The following is a 21544-nucleotide window of genomic DNA, read 5'->3' on the forward strand; positions in this document are numbered from 1 at the left end:
TAAACCAATAAGCGAAAAACAAATATTTGATAAACAGCAAAAAACGACAACTAATGCACATGCAAATTATGATGGGGTTAGATGTGTTTGCGGACGCCCAACTCTTTAATAGCATAGAATAGTGGTGTAGCACACCAAATTGACTTTATTAATTGTTCTGAAGATTACAATAGAAAAACAAAGGATATGGAGTTATCCATCCAGCGCATTCACAGCTAAAAAACATATAAATCAAAGGAACTGCGCTTATATTACTGCTCTTCATCTCAAAGTGACAGTGATGCCTTCAACACGAAGCAACAAACAAACAAAAAACACACTTTACTGCAAGTTTAAGTCTCTTTCACCGGTTTGAGTTGAATAATTTGCAAAAATAATTTGGATAGACTTTGTAAGATTGATTGATTGTTGGCTGCTTAACGTCCAGTGGCAAATATTTCATGCATATTCAGGACGAGAACAAGTTCACAATAAATACTATAGGTAGGTCTTGTCACAAGAGAGGCCATTGTAAGATGTAACACCATCTAATCAGACCCAGTCAAAAAAGAATATCCTGAAGAGTAGTACATATTCAATAAAAATGATCCCTACGCATAAGGATAAATCTTACACTATGTACATGTAGGAGAAAAAGAAATGTTTTCTACAAATGAATGTAATTTGTCTACTATAAGATAGACAACATATGATCTGTGATAGGCTATCTATACACGGATGTTTAATGATCAAATCTGACTTTGAAAAATGAGCTTGCCAATGTTCAACAGCTCTGTGATAAAAATCAGATGCAATAACATCTATCTCATTCAGTTTGAATTTCAATTCTGTCCAAAAATACTAATTTTCCGTTTACAAAAACATATAAAATTGAATTATATTTATAATGAAAAATAGACGAATCAAATCAAATTGATTGCGGTATCTATTTGCGAAATTATAATTAAACTTATGAAAGATATCTTCAGAATAACTAATGTACAAGTATGGTGGTGAGAGTTGGATGTAGGGTGAATAAGGGAGAGGCAAGAAAAGTCATCAACTTAAAACAAATCCACCATAGCATCCCTCCCCCTTATGAAAATGAAAACTGTATGTCATGCAGCGATATGTCCTTACACATATTGTTTTCCAGGATTTAAGAGTTTTTCTTACGTCTGTGATTTTAAAAGATCCATGAAAAGTTTTGGGTAACCTAAACTTTTGATCTCTTTTCTATGATTGTGTGTGCGTTGTGATTTGGAGATATTCTTATATTATTGAGGTCGTGTCATACAGTGACAGCGGTCATCGGATCACTAAACATATATATATATATAAACAACTCGTCTAAACATATATGTAAACTGCATTATTGAATACATAACAATTTGAAGGTATGAATAATGTATTCTCACCGGATTGATAAAACTTTAGAGAAATGAGAGAATTTACCATCTCAATGTACATGTCAGATGACTGTATATATTCTATCAGATCTTGTTAATTTTTTTCGTTGAATGGTCATCGCACTTTGGTGATCGGAAAATGAATTGACGTCATTATACAGATTTTTGATTGTATTTTTAACAGTTAATAAATTGGTATTAAGTATACTGACTTTTAAAACGTTGATTAATCTCCAACAGATGGATCTAAACATCTGCCATGCCTTGTATCTACAGTCTATCTTAACAACTTTCAAGTTACATTTGCCAAATTTTTGTTTCAGTGATATGAAATCTTATAACATTCTGGTTTTTACTTATTACTATCGAAATCATTCTCTTTTTATAAAATTGCTTCTTTTAAACATGGATTTAGTTATATGATAACACTCATAACACAAAATGTCTCGGACCTTGACCCCTTTATATTTTGGATGATCTGCTTTGCTTTTTCCTTTTACCCGTGTTTTATCGTCAAAGTTACTTTAATTCGATTGTATAGAATATACGGTCCTGCAATCTCTCAAAATAATTTCAAACATCATTGAATGCATTGGTATGTGTTCGATTCTTATCCAATTCGATGTTAGGTTTAGTCCTAAAATGTTATGGTATATTCTTTTTCTTTCTTTCTGTAGAGTTCTTTGTTTCTTTTTCATTGTTTTGAAATTAAATCACTTACCAAAAAATTATAATGAAAATATCTTTAGCGACTCCAGTATAAAGTGTGGGGTTTTGGAAAAGAAAACTGCACGCTCTTAAAAGTGAGTCGGTTTGCTTCAGGAATATAGGTTTAATTAGTTGTGTGCTTTTCTACTCTTGGTATAAATCGCTGTGTTGGTGTATTTGTTATTAGTCAAGATTCTTATAAGGCTTATTACGATTATATGCAAACGAACTACCATGTATTTATTTTCTCTGTATCCTTGCAAACTCTGACCGTTGACTTTTATTTTCCCTGTCCTTGCAAACTCTGACCGTTGACTTTTATTTTGAATATGTTTAATTGCTATAGCTAATGCATTGCAATTGGACGCAAAAAATGAATTCTACTGCCATGTTCTGAGTGTTTTAAGTTGTACAAAGCTTTGAATATGATATTTTAATTCTTACGGATAACTTTTATGCTTACAACTTGTAATTATACTCGAATGTTACGGACGAATGGGTCTTCGAGTGTCTTTCCATATCCTCGATGCATCCATTCTTATTAAGTATTTTTATTTCTACCACCCATGGAGTCAAACTATTTCGAAATTAGAAAAACACGTACGTCTGATTTTTTAAAAGTGCACACGGAATCGATTGGTTAATTTTCGGATTAGTTGTAAAGAAGCCCTTTGACAACCTCTTTTTAAACACACCACATTCTTTTTTGGTGTAAATTATTAGTGCACAATTAAAGATTTGTAGGTTTTCCGTAGACGATGAAGCCATCTGGTCTTTGATACAATTACAAATGTTGTTATCCAGTTCGGTGTATTTGACTGTAAATTAAGCATATTTACTACACATCTTTGAAGTGAAATAAAATATAATTCGGGTTTTACACTTTCACATGTGTTACGGGACTTTATATCCGTTTCAATGCTGCTATAATTAAGCATTTACATTCATATTATACATTCTATGTACTTACGGAGGTTTTCTGCATGCAGCAAACACAACCAGGTTGATTAACTTACAATCGAATGATATATAAGTAAAGTTCTTTTAAGTTCATTCATAATAAGCGAACTGTATGCAAGTAGTTTCCTGCATGTTTATAACAACAGCTACTTAAAATAATTGATTTAAGCATTACAACATTAGAGGTACGTCCTGCGAGCAAAGTTCACCAAATGACACTAGTCCGTAATTTACGGAAAACCAAAACAAAAAGGCAAATTTGAAGGTACAGACTCGGCTGTACAGTTGCATTATAATGATAAAGATTCTGCGAAATGTCATAACATCACAATTAGGGATATCAGGATATAGGAGTAAAGCGTATTCAAATGTATACTATATAGTGTGCAGATATATCATATTCAATGCTTTCCCAAAGTAAATCCCAAAAATCATTCAAACAAAGAAAGTAAAATGTACATCATAGACTCATCATATTATAGTAAGATTCTATGAAAGTGGAACAAAAGTATAGCAAGCGGTTTAGAAGCACCGAGTTCCTGTTAAAAAAAAGTTGGACAGAAGGACGAACAAACCAACTCCCTCACCACTATACATAGGCAACTTTAGACAGACGGTTATGCTAGGAAATATATATAGTAAGAGTTCGTATGAATAATACAGAAATACGAGAATATAAACAAGAAAATTTGGACTTTACCCATAATCGCTTATTCTTTTACACTTTATTGGAATATGAAAACGCATTTAACTAAATGTTCGCACTTCATGCATGGATTTTGTACTGTGCACCTTGATCAGACTATAATGTCTGCAATTTAAATATATTATATGTATCTGTAGACTGGTGTAAAGTCTTTAATGTGGAAGCTTTTTAAAACAACAAAACAATACGCAGTGAAATTATAATGCCTATGATTGTATGTGTCTTCTGGACATAAAAAAAAATGTATAATACCCCAAGACAGCGCGAAGCACATAAACCTCTGTATATAGTCAAGACAATTTATAATTTTCTGTTGTTATTTCCAACAAAGATCTTTACTCTGTTATGGCTGAAGCTCACTGTTGCCTCTGACATTGTGCATTGCTACTCATTGACTTTGCAGTTAAGTATATCGTACAAAGTATCCAAAGACACTAAGCTTGGAATTTAAGTACGACAGACGCTTGTGACTTAACCATGGCACCCAAATCAAAAATTTGAAAGGCCAAAGGAGTATTTGGATATTGCGTTGGTTTCTAGTTGATTATAGATGTGAGGCTATTGCTCAATGCCTATTGTGTCGTCTAAGAGATGTTATAATCAGGATTCTTTCATGCTCAATTTGTAGTTAGAAAATAAACATTACCGGTCATGGATATCGGTATGTACCTCATTATCAACTACCATAACACATATTTCATGCACTGACAGCCGAGTGTTAACCTGTCCTAAAATGGCACCGCCTGATAGCACACCTGCATTAGTCAATTCAAGGTGCACGGCACACCTGCATAAGTCAATTCAAGGTGCACGGCACACCTGCATAAGTCAATTCGAGGTGCACGGCACACCTGCATAAGTCAATTCAAGGTGCACGCTACTTTTTTTGCACTGCCTAATACATGATAATAGTTTTGTTCAAGGTGCGCTGTACATTTTTTTTTATAAATCCACCGCCTATTAGTACACCTACATACGTCAGTGCAAGGTAGACAGTACACATGCAATGTAGCGCGAATATTCAGATCTACGTGCATTTTATATTTCCATGAAGTATTTAAGAATAATTTCCAAATCATATGCAATAAAACAATCAGCGTTATATAAACTTTACAGAAACGTTTTGTTTTGTTGTTGTGTTTTTTTTTGTTTTCATATGTTTTTCCCTCTGTCTTCCTTATCACCCAAATCATTCTATAACTATAATTCTACAGCATACTAAACTAAACTAAGCATGTACACTAAACGAAGCATGTACACTCAACAAAGGATGCAGAAGTTGTAAAATGAATAAATGTGAAATCTTCAGTGTTCATTCCTCTATCGATGTAGTCAGTGATTTCCTTCTCATCAAGGAAGCATCAAGTCAAATATGTAGGAACATTAAAAGATAATGTCTGGCTGGTGTGAACAAGATAAGTAGCGATTATTGTCTAATTTATTTTTTATTTAAACCATGTAGATAAGAGATACGTGAATTAACTTCTGCACCCAGTGTCAGTTCGATAGATCTAAGAGATGCACCAAGCAGTTAATAGTTTTCTTAACTGCAGTTAGACTGGTTAACATCAGTTTAATTGTTAACCTTTTAGTATGCACTATAGATTCATGACATTGAAAAATTGCAATTTGTCAAAAATATAGAAGTAAATCATGAATGTAATTTTGTGTACTCTATATAGTATCTTGATCAATGACTTCGATGGTAGTGTAACATTCCACGTAGAGCATGAATACTGCAACTCCAAGCTTAAAGAAACTTCACACAGTCTAAAGATAAACTGGGATTCCTTTTTTTCATCTTCACTTAGAAGTATAGAGCAGTATACGTAGATAAATAATTGAGTGGATTTCCCCGATTAGCCAATTTTAAACGAGGTATATATAAATTATACGGGAGATCAAAGTTTCTTGAGTTGAAACAGGTGCAAGGTGCATACCTTTATGGTATTGCCATATACATAATGTCCGGACATTTGGCTATTGTAGAAGACCATATATTGGTCACAGCATTTCTATTGCTTTTGTATTTTGTCGTCGTTGGGTTGCTGTCTCATTAACGTTTACTGCATATTTACTTTTACTCTCAATAAAGAAATTGAAATCATTATATTGTTGTCAAGGGAAGTTAAGTTATCAATCCACCGTTACCAGTAGGTATAATCAGGAACCCATAAAAGGCATCATTTTACAACAATATTATGCAAATAAGTCAAGATACAGACCAGACATAATTGTATACATGACTGTGTCCTTTGGTATGCTTCCTTTCAGTTTCAATGGTACAAAACAAACATAAGTATATCCATGTGTCTTTTGGTATGTTTACTATCAGTTTTAATGGTACAAAACAAACATAAGTCTATCCATGTGTCTTTTGGTATGTTTACTATCAGTTTTAATGGTATGAGCAGACATAAATGTATACGTGAATCTTTTGGTATGCTGCATTTCTGTTTCAATGGTATCAGCAGACAACACTATATACACATGTGTCTTTTGGTATGCTTCTTATCAATTCCAATGGTATAAACATACAACACAGTCACTGTATACATGTGTTTATTGGTATGCTTACTTCAGTTTCATTGGTATTAGCAAACAAAACTATAAACATGTGTCTTTTGGTATACATTCTTTTAGTTTCAATGGTAAAATATGACATTACTATATACATGTGTCTTTTGGTATGCATTTAGTATGAGCAGACATAACTATATACATGTGTCTTTTGGTATGCATTTAGTATGAATAGACATATAACTATATACATGTGTCTTTTGGTATACTTCCTTTATGTTTCTTTGGTATGAGCAGACATAATTTTATACATGTGTCTTTTGATATGCTTCCTTTCAGTTTCATTGGGGTGAACAGACATACATATATTTCATTGTTTCTAACAACACTTCTTCGAACGCAAGTCATCTCATGAATATTATTGACGGCTCATGAATATTATTGACGGCTGGCCTCATGAATATTAACGCCGGCTGCTATCGACGGCTAGATCCACGCTAGTATATATTGTCTATGTGTGTATCTTTTGATATGCTTCTTTTCGGTTTCAATGGTATGGGCAGACATAACTATATACATGTGTCTTCTTGTATGCTTCCTTTCAGTTTCATGGTATAGATATGATCAATATTCGCAAATCTTTGAATTATTTGATGAAAAGACATTATAACGTGGACAGTATTTAGTATACGTATAGTATGTTAGAAGGGGAAATGTTGGTACCCAAATCGGCATGTCGACTGTCTGTGGACTGAAATATCTTTTTCGAACAGTATGTACTGAGTAAGGAAAATGTCTGATGTTTTCCAGTCGTTTGGTGTGTTTGAGCTTTTAATTTTTTCCATTTGATAAGAAACTTTCCGTTTTTAATTTTGCTGAGAGTTCGGTATTTTTGATAATTTACGTTTTTTAATGAAAGAATCCAACATTTTGATGAATTCAAATTTGGTTTATACGGCCGATAAAGAACAAAAGCAAGCAAGGGTTATCCCCAGACATGCATTGTTCAACTTGGACTTAAACTCTAGAACGACAAATGGTAAAATCGTCAGAATAACTATAGGGATATAGTCTTTACAGAGCTAAACATGAAGAAAAGTCTATGCAGAATTTTGTAAATATCCCTTGAAGCAACTTGTGATCACTTGTATTCGTCCAAGAAACGCTTCAAATCCCTATTTTCATATTTAAATTCCGATAGTACCGGAACCCTATCTGAAAATGACTGTCAAACGGCTTTTATAGAACTAGAATAGAACTAGATACTGTCAAAAATGTATTCTTTAAAGAGGACTTTCCATTCTAAATTTTATTGATTTATCGGAGATGTAAATGAACGGACAACAGTATTCCTCGGGTGACAGACGAATAAAACATTCTTATTCATTCTCGTTATATTTGTGTATTATCTTTAACTTTTAATAATAAATGCTATCGCTATGTATCTTCAGGATGAAACACACAGTTTGTATAATTTCGTAGCGTGTTCAGGAATCTTCATTCTTGTGCATAAAACACTTGTAAAAATGTGTAGTATTTTATAGTTTGTTACCATATCTTTTTACTATCCTTAAGAAATCAGTGTTGTTATTGCATAATAAAGTCACCATTATATCAGTAAAATTATGTAATAATCATAATAATTCATAAAATCGTTAACATCAATGGGAATCAGGTGAAACAATGGAATAAAATCGTTGACATCAATGGTAATCAGGTGAAACAATGGAATGAAATCGTTAACATCAATGGTAATCAGGTGAAACAATGGAATACAATCGTTAACATCAATGGTAATCAGGTGAAACAATGGAATAAAATCGTTAACATCAATGGTAATCAGGTGAAACAATGGAATAAAATCGTTAACATCAATGGGAATCAGGTGAAACAATGGAATAAAATCATGTCGGTTATTACCGTTATTTGATTAATGACTTCTTTGACGAAGAATTTAGTGGAAATGATACAAAAGCAACAATACTCCTAAATACCATCTGGTAATACGTGGCAGCAGTGCCAAAAATGTTGTAACGTCTAGCTTCATTTCCTTCTATTTACACCTTATGTTCCCAATGAAGTCAATCAGACAGGTAATTCGCCGTGCATTCACGCATGGGACAATTTTCAAATTATTAATGTCAACATAATTAGTAATACTGATTGTGAAAAGGCTATTGTCTGATGTAAAACATGGTAAACATTTCTTGGGATCAGTGAATGTGGTATCAGTGACAAAACCAATTTGGAGGGGGTCTGGGGTTGGAATACCTCCCTTTTTTTGACGATCAATGCTTTTGAAAGGGGACATACGGTTGGAAATAAACTCATCATAGATACCAGGACTAAATTTAGTATATACGCCAGACGCGCGTTTCCTCTATAAAAGACTCATCAGTGTCGCTCGAATCCAAAAAAGTTGGAACCACCCCTTTGTTCTCGGTTGGATCCACCCCTAGGTATATGGCTGTCAATGAGACAAATATTTGGATCGAGGAAAGAACGAGGATGTAAATCAGTAACAACTTATAAACAATTTTGCTTTTATAGGATCTTTGCACAGATTAAACATAACAATATAATATTTATATTTTTGTTTTACCAAAATAAAAGCTCGCTTGTAATGATTTAGTATAAAAAAAACAAGATCAAATTGCATGGAAATGTACTCGAGGAAATATATCATGTTTATATAACATTTTGAATAAAACTTTGACATGCAAGTCTCTTCTATTTCTATCAATATATACAATTATCTTGAATATGTACATACACGACTCAATCAGATGGATGGATCAAATTCCCAGTCATAGAAAATGAGCATTTAGAAGATGTTTGACGATTTTCTGTGTAAGACAAGACAAAGATGTTTGTCACATGCTTAAGATGTGCATATCTGTTTGAAGTGTTTTAGTATTGCTATACTTGAAGTTTGTAGTTAATGTAATGGTGTATAATCAAGATATGAGATAAGATGTCGTCGTTTTACTACAGTTATGATTTATTAAAGAGTTGAAGTTCTACCATCAGGGGATAATACTAACTAATGGTTACTGACAGATACATGGTTCATAATAGTTAATTAAAACTCAATACTACTGCTACATTTTTCAATTATTTCACATATTAAACATAACATGTGTTTCTATGAATGAGCGACAAACACACAAACAATTATCTGTAAGAAACAGTTTCAGACCAGGAAATGTGTTCAACAATTAAATGCGCTTATCGAGAAAGAGTTGAAATAGTTGATCCTTCTATGGAAGATGCTGAAATTCCAGACAAATTTTTAACTCTTTCTCAAACTCTCTGGAAAATGCTGGAATTTCAGACAAATGTTTAATTCTTTCTCATACTCTTTGGCAGATGCCGGATTTCCAGACAAATGTTTGATTTCCATATCCTATGGAAGATGCTAGAATTCCAGACAAATTTTGATTCAGTCTCATACCCTTTGGCAGATGCCGGATTTCCAGACAAATCTTTGATTTCCATATCCTATGGAAGATGCTGAAATTCCAGAATTTTTTTTTAACTATTTCTCATACTTTCTGGAAAATGCTGAAATTCTAGACAAGTTTTTAACTCTTTCTCATACTCTTTGGCAGATGCCGGATTTCCATATCCTATGGAAGATGCTGGAATTCCAAACAATGTTTTAATTCCTTCTCATACCATATAAAAGATGCTGGAATTCCAGAATTCCGGACAAATTTTCATTTTTTTTTCATTTCCTATGGAAGAGACGATAACAATCAAAAGCAAGGAGTAAACAAAGACTCAAAAAACCAAAGGATATTTACATCAACAGTAATAAAGAATAAATAAGAAACAACACGAACTCCACTAAAAATCAATGAAATCAATTGCTCCTGAAGATGCTGGAATTCCTGACACATATTTTATTCTTTCTCATACCTTAAGGAAGATTCCGGAATTCCAGACAACTTTTTAAAACTTTCTCGTACTCAATGCAAGATGATGTTATTCCAGACAAATTTTGTTTTTTTCTATGGAAGATGGAAGATGCTGGAATTTCAGAATTTTTTTGATTCTTTCTCAAATCCTTTCGAAGATGTTGGAATTTCAGACAATTTTTGTTCATACCCTTTGGAAGATGCTGGAATTTCAGACAATTTCTTTTATTCTTTCTCAAACCCTATGGCAGATGCCGGATTACCAGGCAAATCTTTTGAATTCCAGAAAATGTTTTAATTCCTTCTCATATCATATAAAAGATGCTTGAATTCCAAAATTCCAGACAAATGTTCATTTTTTTTGTCATACCCTATGGTAGATGCTGGAATTCCAGACATGTTTTTCTATTCTTTCTCATACCCAATGGAAGATGTTGGAATTCCAGACAAAATTCAATTCTTTCTCATATACCCTATGGAAGATGTTGGAATTCCAGACAAATTTCAATTCTTTCTCATACTCTCTTGAAAATGCTGGAATTTCAGACACATTTTAAATTCTTTCGAATACCCTTTGGCAGATGCCGGATTTCCAGACAATTGTTTGATTTCCATATCCTATGGAAGATGCTGAAATTCCAGACAAATTTTTAACTCTTTCTCAAACTCTCTGGAAAATGCTGAAATTTCAGACAAATGTTTAATTCTTTCTCATACCCTTTGGCAGATGCCAGATTTCCAGACAAATCTTTGATTTCCATATCCTATGGAAGATGCTGAAATTCTAGACAAGTTTTTAACTCTTTCTCATACTCTTTGGCAGATGCCGGATTTACATATCCTATGGAAGATGCTTGAATTCCAAAAAATGTTTTAATTCCTTCTCATTCCATATCAAAGCTGTTGGAATTCCAGAATTCCAGATTTTTTTTTTCTTTCCCTATGGAAGAGACGATAACAATCAAAAGCAAGGAGTAAACAAAGACTCAAAAAACCAAAGGACATATAAATCAACAGTTATAAATAATAAATAAGATACAACACGAACTGCACTAAAAATCAGTGAAATCAGGTGCTCCTGAAGATGCTGGAATTCCTGACACATATTTCATTCTTTCTCATATCTTATGGAAGATGCCAGAATTCAAGACAACTTTTTAACTCTTTCTCATACTCAATGGAAGATGATGTTATTCCAGACAAATTTTATTTTTTCTGATACCCTATGGAAGATGCTGGATTTTTAGAAAAAAATTTGATTCTTTCTCAAATCCTTTGGAAGATGTTGGAATTTCAGACAATTTTGTTTTCATACCCTATGGAAGATGCTGGAATTCCAGACATTTTTTTATTCTTTCTCAAACCCTATAACCCTATGGCAGATGCCGGATTTTCAGACAAATCTTTTGAATTCCAGAAAATGTTTTAATTCCATCTCATACCATATAAAAGATGCTGGAATTCCAGAATTCCAGACATTTTCATATTTTTTTTCATTCCCTATGGAATATGCTGGAATTTCAGACACATGTTTTACTCTTTTTCATACCCTATAGAAGATATTGGAATTCCAGACAAATTGTATACACTTTCTCATACCCTATGGAAGATGTTGGAATCCCAGAATTCCAGACAAATTTTCATTTTTTTCATTCCCTATGGAAGATGCTGGAATTTCAGACACATGTTTTACTCTTTCTCATACCCTATGGAAGATATTGGAATTCCAGACAAATTTCTACTCTTTCTCATACCCTATGGAAGATGTTGGAATTCCAGACAAATTTTAATTCTTTCTCATATCCTATGGAAGATGTCGGAATTCCAGACAATTTTTTATTCTTACTCATATCCTATGGAAGATACTGGAAGTCCAGACAAATTGTAATTTTTATCTTATACCTTAAGATGCTGGATCCAGACATCTATAAATCTTTCTCATACCCTATGGAAGACGCTATATTTATTTTAGTAATGAGACCAATTTGTTGTTAAACAAAATGGTGGAAATCAAGTAACTTTTCCAAAATGTGTAAGAAAAATTGTACTTTGTTCTGTCTTCCATTATTGAGGGGAGGGGGGAGTCAAAAACTGTGACTGTTTGAAATGTGTCTGTGTTTTCATATGTAATATCATTCTACTTATGCTACTTATGTTCGTTGTCGCCCTTTTTATGTTAGGATGAACTTTTCGTAAAGACATGGCCGTATGTCCGTTGAAACTTCGTACTTTATTTAGCTTGTTATTTTTTTTAAAAGAGTTCCTTGTAAACGGAACGCGCGTCTGGCGTAAAAAAAATATTAGCCTGGTTTCTTATTGGAAAATGTAATCCAAATTCCTATAGCCCTGGCAAATATGTTTCTTTAAACAAAGAATTAATTTCGTTATTTTACTTTTGGCATCATTTTGGGTGAGAAATTAGTATCTCCACGATTAAAGCATACTTGAAATATGGTAATAATTTTACAGTGTAACAGCGTAGGTAAATAATTCGGTACATGCTATTTTTATAATGTAAAAGCATTCGGAATATTTTTATAATGAACTGTAATGTATAGTAAATGTTATATCTCAATTATATTATGTTATCATAATAACCTCTAACGATTTTACACGCTGAGAGTAAATTATTATGGTGTTTATAATGTATTGTTTTAATGCTGAAATTTGACAAGTGCTAAAGAGGAAGGGGTTTTCCTTTGGTTAATTTAATCGAAAGTATCCCAGTAATGAAAAAAGTTTGGATGTCATAAGGATTCATTTTCTGTAAAGACTTTTTAATGATAACATGGGAATGACAGAGATAAGACATTAAGGTGATCTAGGAACATCAGTGGCTAGCCTAAAGAGTAGACGGAAAACGGCGGTGGTATGTCAGTGTGCTGTTACAGCACATTCCCAAGTTAGGAGGAGGGTTGAGCACGAATAAACAAGACACGTTATATAATTCGTGGTTGTCGTTTGTTAAATATAATGTCTGGCATATTTTCGTAAATTGTATTACTATAAATTAGGCTTTTAGTTTCCCTGTTTAAATTGTTATGTTTTTAATGTCGGTGCCTTTTATAGCTGTCTAAAAGGTATGAGTTTTCCATCTTACTGGAGACTGTATGGGGACCTATAATTGCTCATGTATCATTTAAGATAGTTGTATCATTGGGAAACATACCAGTTCTTCTTAGGTATTCTTATTCTTATATATCATTGTCATGGCAAGGACACAGCAGTTTTAAATGGAAAAAACAGCCATTCAACTGACCGTTACTGAGACAATTATCTAAGATGATCCAGAGACATATATTATATATAATGTGAGGATAATTTGTCACAGGCCTGGATTTTTAATATACTAATTCTTGTCTAATGCATTGATCTCTTTTCCCTTATCAATTTTTTTTAAAGATTTGAAGTCGTGTAAATTAAAGTTGTTTTAGTTGAAACAATCTATACGTGTCTGTACCGAGAAATATTTAAATTATTGTGGTAATTTGGAACATACGGCTGCACCGAAGAAGAAATATTCGGATCATAGAATGGCCGGAAACGAATTTGATTTTACAATAAAGACATCCGGTTATGATATTTACATGCAATGTTATCAAATGTAATTTGATCCTAAAAGCAGACATTCAGACAAGTTAGAATTGAATTTTAGCACACACAAAAACAACAAATACTCACTCAAAAGCCATAGAACTTTGAATCTTAATACACTTAGATTTATATTTTTATGAATATTTAATAGTAATACTCTTCTGTATATATTTTGAAATACAATATTAACCTTTTTTACAGGTGCCCCTGGACAGAAAGGAGACCAAGTATGTATATGTACTGCTCTTATTGATTAAGAATTGCATATTATAAATAGCACTTTGTTTAGATCTGTCCTTTTAGAGAAAAAGATGAAAGTTTTTGTTTTAACTTAAGTTTGCATACTATTTAATGTATTTCTAGTCCAAATAATTATGACGTCTGGGACGGCTATTTTAAAAAAAATTAAAATAGCCTTGCCAGACGTCATAATTATTTGGACTAATGTATTTCATATGATTTTTATGATATGCATAGAATACTAAATATTTCCTAAATTTTTTAAATGTGTATACAGCTCATAGGATTATACATAGATATGATAGGATTATACATGCATTCTTACGCCACTAATAGAATTATGGCAATCGTACAAAAGTATAATAGTGCAGAACTTGGATTTACTTCAAATGATTATTGAATGATATTGAGGAAAAGTTATATGATAAAACTATTTTTGCCTTTTTGGAAGTGAAAAATTAAAATTCAAACTTTTAAATTTTGAAGCATAATGACACTTTCTGCCAAAATAGCCTCATTTTGAGAGCCTGTAACTAATATTAAGATGTTAGTCAAGGCCTTTAATACCTTAAAAGATGCCTTGTACAAAGATAGTATTCAGGGTAATATAATCTTTGCTGGTAAAGGCAATGTAGAGGGTTCCAAATAATTTATAAGCTATACTTAAATTTTTGACAAAAGTTAAGAAGTTGACTATTTTTGCAATTTCTGGAGCCAGATAGTAGTTCTTATCATACCCCCTCCTTTGAGTAAAATAACAAACCATTTAAAAGACCAAATTAAAAACTTAGAATTTGTGTATAACAATATCTGCTTGTTTGAAAATGTATAATATTCAAAATATCAGAAATTCCGTCTTCAAAGAACATTTATTTTAATTTAGTTAACCTTCTAAGAATAATTTATTTCATCTATAATTTAGAGGAATAGTGAATAATTTGGTTAATCTTCTAGTTATAAGATTAGAACATGATATATGTATAGATCTATGTTTAATGTCTGTCTACTGTACTACAGGGTATCCAAGGAAACAGCGGCTTTCCGGTACAGTTTTTATTCAATTAATTTATAGCACTTATATTTTAAACACAACATGTATATAAATAATGTATTAAACTAAAACAGCTTCCTTATTTTTAAACAGAACTCCTTTATATGCTCCTGTATAAGATGAATATAGCTCAACATATATAATAATAGCTTCACTAATACTTGTCAAGATCCCTTGACATCTATGGTTCATGTACTTATATTGCTGTTCCTATTGCAGATTGCTTATACTTTACAAATTCACACCTTAAATCTATTTTCATTGATTATGATGGTCAAAATTGAACGAACAAACAACAAAAAAGTCAGTCAAATCAAATGTCTAATCAAGTACCGGTAATTATCGGAGAAATGGGGGACAAGCATTTAAAACTTTATTTTTGTTCCTCTTGCATATATATATATAAGGGTTTCTAAAGGAAGACATAAATATGAATGTAAGACTAAAGGCTGTACATTATTTGTCGTTAAATCATGCAACAGTTTATGAACTCTAAAACATTGGATTTATATTGAGAAGGTTTCGTAAATGCTTTCATATTCATGTATTGCTAATATCTTACACTTTCTTAAAAAAAAAATCCCTTGAAAAATATTTACATTTCATCGTAGGCAAATCATGAACAAATTAGTTTACCTTAAGTTTATTTAGTAAACAGATTAAGAAAGTTGTTTTCTTTGTGCATTTTGTAAACATACAAATTATTGTGTTTATTTTATGTAATGTTGCAAGAAGTAGAGTGTTGGATGATTTTTGGATTAAAATCAGTTTTTTCTCCCAAAAGCAGACCTAGTGTTACATAAACATTACCAGTATTAAGCAGATGTTACACATCCCTAGTGACTTGGTAAATATTTACAAAAGAAAGTTTGTTAATAAATGTATCATTCTGTTTTGTGTCTGATGGGCCCACCGTAAATTGGCATATTCTAATCTATGGGATGTCTATGGTTGAAGAGCATTTTAAATCAAAGTAAAAAAAAAAAGAAGCAAAAGATCTGTTACAGCAGGTTTTTTTTGCCTGTTTACGGAACGTTTTATGGTATACTGTTGTCAATCCATCAGTCTGTCAACATGTTTGCTTTAATTCAAAAAACGCTTCAACTAATTTGCATCAAACAATGTGAATTGTTTACATCTATTGAAGGGAGCTAAAAAAAAAAATATTGGATTTTAGTCCTTAAAAATTGGTGATTTTCCAGATTTTGGAGACCTCAAAAAGATCTTTTGCATTTTTTGTGAAACTTAGGTTAGGTGACTGTTATATAACTAAAGAAATAACTTCCCTTTATTTTTTTACGCCCCACCTACAATAGTAGAGGGCATTTTGTTTTTTGGTCTGTGCGTTCATTCGTATGTCCTTCTGTCCCGCTTCAGGTTAATGTTTTGGTCAAGGTAGTTTTTGATGAAGTTGAAGTCCAAACAACTTGAAACTTATTACACATTTTCCCTATGATATGATCTTTCTAATTTTGATGCCAAATTAGAGTTTTTATCCCAATTTCATGGTCCATTGAACATAGAAAATGATAGTGCGAGTGGGGCATCTATGTACTATGGACACATTTTTGTTTTTTTTATTCTTTAAAAAAGCAACAGGTGTTTCATGGGTTCATGACACAGCTCCTTGACTATTCCAAAATCAATTTATAAAACATTGTACCAAACATTGGTAGTACAATTAACATTGTTTGGTACATGGTGGAACATCCTTCATTTCAACCAGCCTGTTCCATTAAACATACCAGTTTGTGTATTACAGTATGCCAAAGGTATCATATCTTGTTTCATCTTTACAAATTATAGTCGATGATTAGATTTTTGTCAATTGATTATGTAGATAGTCAGTTCATCAGGCGATTATCATCTTAAAAGCTATATCATGTTAGAATATGATCATTACATACAGATGTCTTATTAAATTCGCAACTTTATTTGAAATTTTCCAAATTACTGCACTAAAATAATAATCATCTGACCTTATCTTTGATTAATATATAGTAAAGAAGATTTGCCTTCCACGAATATTTGGCAGTAGATTCTGAAGCATGCCTTTATTATCTTTCAGTGGTGAAGAATTTACTATTTGTTTATTTTTTACGAGTTGAATAAATCGTTATGTTTAATGTTTGCCTTAGAATCTAAATCATCCTGAAAATGTATGAAATATTTGCCACTGGTACTTTTTTGCCCTTTTCTTAAAGCAAGGAAGAGGTGTGATCAGTATTAAGAATTTAACATTTATTGTAAGAAAACTATATTTCAGGGCAAGACAGGAGACCGAGGTTTCAACGGTTTCCCGGTTGGTGTTTAATTTTAGCACCTTGGTTTTTATCCAAAAATCCATAATCACATATGACAAAATGTATATGCATGGCAAATGATTTTACCACAAAGAATGTTGATTCACCACTGGGAATGACTGTATTCAATAAGTTATATACATTTATCATGTATGCATATCACTTTAGAAGAAAGCTTAGAATAAGAAAGAAAAACCAAAAACATGAAAAATCATTAAAGAACATTTTCATAGACAAATGTATTTGAGAGTAGGAATTGAATTTTTCAAATTATTTTTGTATTATAACAGCTTATAATGAAGATAAGTTCATACATTATTGATTTAAAAAAAAAGAATAACTTTTCCAAGAATTTAAAATATAAATAATGTAGAAAATGAAAGAAAGTATATCTTTTGCCTAACACACTCAATAGTTTTGATACAACGTCATCATCAACATCTTGACAGCAACCATTGTTGTTACCACGTCAGAGGGATCGGTTTTAATTTTACTGGGAAAGCACAGCAATACATTGCAACTAATGTAATAAGTCTGTTTATTATTGTCTAATTAATTTGTTGAAGTTTATGTTTGTTTAATACTGAAACAGTGGAATAAAATTGATGGCAAAATGAAAGAAAAAACCTAAAATTATTAAAATGATATATAACTAATTATAATATGACGTTCTTCTTACGGATTGGAAACAAACCATGTTCTAAACAAAACTTCGGCTGCACTTATTTGACATTGCTGAAGTTGCCATGTCAGTTGTATTTGAACAACACTGCAGATCCAAATGAATATTTGGTGGTCTTTAAAATAACCCATGGCCAGTTGACCTTTATAATCTATAATGCATGCTTCGCTTATTTCGTCAACTTTTGCACTCTATATACACAGATCTATATGTATATACAAATATATAGAATAAAATTGCCAACATTATTATATACCACTTTATTATAATCACCCTCCATCTGTTGGTCTTACATTTATTTCTATACACTTTGCTCAGGAACTACTAAAAAGAACGGTTTCATATTTGGTCAGCCGCTTGCCATAATGAGTTTTAACATGTGAGGAAAAATAAGTTGAATATCATAACATGCTCAGTCAGTTTACTCATAATATTGTGAAATGAATTATAGCAAACATGTAATATATAGGTTTACTGAATACCTTCTGTTTTAATATGTACAGGAATATTGCATGAAATGTTTTCTTTTTTTTTCATTTCTCTTATTTATGTTGCAGGGAAATATATTTTTCTTTATGTACATGTATCTACTGAAATGTTGTATTTTAAGACTGTAAGCATGCATGCTGGTATACTTGAATGTATCTATTTTGTCACCTAGGTTAAGCATAGGATAAATTGTCACATGAACAGTTAATATGTTTGATAATTAGAAGCATTTATTCCAAATTCTTTCTTTTCCTATTCCAATAATATGTTGATCACCTTAATTTACATTACCTGTTGATAATATTTTATATTTTGGTCCCTGTAGTTTATAAATCTATCAATGTTTTCGTGGTAAGAAAGTATTTTTGCAATCTGTAATTTATGTAAAAAAAAAAAGAAATTTTAATTATTTTTAATTTGCTCTAAAAGGTTTGAATATTCACAATCTTTTAAAGGCACCATGTTTAACTAATCCAATTCATGTAAAAATAAACAGATTTGGTATGGTTGCCAAATAAGATAATTTTGAGTTTTAAAGTCAAATCTCATTTGTGGTTTTGATTGTGAATATTTGTTTATCCCCTAGGAAATTTCATGATAATTTCTGGTCTCTTGTCTTATTGAAATCATTTACATCTAGCTTTGAACCATTTAACTGGGCCTAGTCAAACATTGAAGGCCTTATGATTTACAGAAATGAATTTTCAGAAGCCAACAACAACATCCAGTGACTGGTTATATGTGCCAAACTTGAGAAATGCACATATGGAATGTAATTTGGTAGTTAAAGGGGGAGGGGTACCAGTTCCACATAACCTGAGATCATATAACAGGATTTGGATAAATGTTTGATTTGTTAAAGTTGTGTAATTTTGCTTTGCACTTATTGTTTTGAAGTGTTATTTGGTGACAATTTGATTTATCATTTTAGGGACAAATGGGTGAAGGAGTACCAGTAAGTATATCATTGACATTTTTCATATAATGGGAAGTTTTGGTCCAAATTAATAATAAAACATAATGACAAATATGCAATGTTTCAGTGCTTTTGTTTGTTTCTTAAATCTTCATTTACTTCTAAAGTGTTAGATTGGGACAAATTTCAAAAAATATTTTACCTATATGTATAAAAAATAAGAGGATTTGATACAATTGCCAATGAGACATCTGTCCACCAGAGACCAACTGAGGTAAAGGTAAACAACTATAGGTCAATGTACCAGGGGCGGATTTAGGCGGGGGCATGGCAGGCGTGCGCCCCCCCTAAAATTTGCAAAGCATGGGTTGACTTTAACATATTTAAGTATCAGAAGAGACCATTCCATCTTTTTTAACATTCAAAGTATATAAAACAGTCAGTTTAACAGAATCAACATGATTACTAATCAACTGACCTACGCTTTATTAAAGTTCTGTAAATTATTTTGAAGGAAGGTGTCAAACGCTGCATTTGATGACAAATATAATAGGTTTAAGCAGTTAAAGTAAACACAAATGTTACATTGTATTTCCGGTTTTTATCATAAATTTCTTTGATAATCGTAGTTCCAAAACATCCCTTACTCACTTTTACAATTTCATCATGACACGATCAAGAAAACAGTCGGCAGGTGAGATTCTTTAATAATATCCGTAATGAAAGATAGAAATAATGTTTCAAGCGAAGGTTAATTTATTAATTTGTATCTGTATCTGTATCTCACTTGCAAACCTTAATATTTAGCTGAATTCTGTACCGTATTACATGCTTGGCATCCCAAGAAAATAAAGATATCTGCCTAAATGCATCTCATTCTGATTTTAGTTGTTTTGTGGTGAACACAAAACCTCTGAAAAATCACAAAAGTAAAAAAAAACTTCTACTGGTAAAAGTAGAAGTTTTGGTTTGCAAAATATATTGGTCGGGTGAGCAGTTGTTAACTGTCCCGTCTCACTTTGCGTCCATCTTACTCTATCTGTATGTAAATTGTTGTCAGGTGTGGATTGGGCCGGGGGGGGGGGGGGTTCAGCTTGAAACTTTAATTTCTTGCTCATTTTACTGCACAATAGTTCGATATATCTACATTTCACCCTTTTGGAAGAATATTTTAATAAATTTACCTAAAACAACTCCAAAAATTTTTCTCCTCGCTCCGCTCGGCGAATATAAAATTTTGCGCCCCCCTAACTGGTAATCCTACATCCATCCCTGTGTACAGCCTTCAACAATGAGCAAAACTCATTTCCTAAAAGGCTAAATGTAAAATAATTCAGATGAAAAAACTAACAGCCTGATCCATTTATATATGCTGTATGTTTTGATATTTTTGAAATGGTCTTATTGTTATTTATTCAGATCCACGGTACTTTATATGATAGTAATAATTTTCATTTTGTAAAACAGTTATACTATTTGTGGGTATAATTGAATTTTGTTCATCAGACGCTTCAATACTGTAGGTCTGTTCTTGACTTTTTTTATTTATCGTAGCTTTAAAAAATGATAAAAATGAATGGTGTTTGTAAAGCTAAAAGTAAGTAAGCTGGATGATGTATGTAAAAAATAATTGAAATCTTCTACAGGTGCCAATACCTTTAATACACCTGTTATATGTTTTTACAATTAATTTGTTGTCTGGCAACTAAACAGGTGTCAGTCAGGAGGAAGTTAAGTGTTTTAATGTTGCTAATAAATAACATATATTGGAATGATTTTTTTGTACATTATCAACCTTTGGAACAACTGAAACAGTTCAGTGCATTCCTTAATGATATTAATGAAAAGTCTGGCATTGTTGGTGGCAAGATTTTATAATTAATTGTTCTCAGACACAAGACAATATCTCCAAAACATTCTGTTTTTTTATTAAATTTTAGATGTTACTACTTGTTGACAATGAGGGGTTTGATGGGGGGTCAATGCTCCTTCAAAATAAGTAAACGAAAAAGCTTCTGATTTTTATTGGGGGGAAATGTAAAACTTCTTATGTTGACAAATCGTAAC

General features: G+C 31.9%; 1 protein-coding gene across 8 annotated transcripts in view; it reads left to right on the top strand.

The window, feature by feature from the left end:
- LOC134725733 (collagen alpha-1(XIII) chain-like) overlaps positions 1 to 21544 on the top strand; it is a 70310-nt gene that overhangs the window by 3674 nt on the left and 45092 nt on the right. For 6 of the 8 annotated variants that reach the window (XM_063589772.1, XM_063589778.1, XM_063589779.1 and 3 more), the window contains exons 3-5: positions 13998 to 14023; positions 17354 to 17389; positions 19493 to 19516. In XM_063589772.1, the coding sequence (XP_063445842.1) occupies positions 13998 to 14023; positions 17354 to 17389; positions 19493 to 19516 (86 nt within the window). Of the gene's footprint in view, positions 1 to 13997; positions 14024 to 15053; positions 15081 to 17353; positions 17390 to 19492; positions 19517 to 21544 lie in introns of all 8 variants that reach the window. The other 2 variants (XM_063589774.1, XM_063589777.1) reach the window with 2 other exon arrangements.

Source organism: Mytilus trossulus, chromosome 7, assembly GCF_036588685.1.
Source record: "Mytilus trossulus isolate FHL-02 chromosome 7, PNRI_Mtr1.1.1.hap1, whole genome shotgun sequence".
In the NCBI taxonomy this organism is placed as follows: Eukaryota; Metazoa; Mollusca; class Bivalvia; order Mytilida; family Mytilidae; genus Mytilus; species Mytilus trossulus.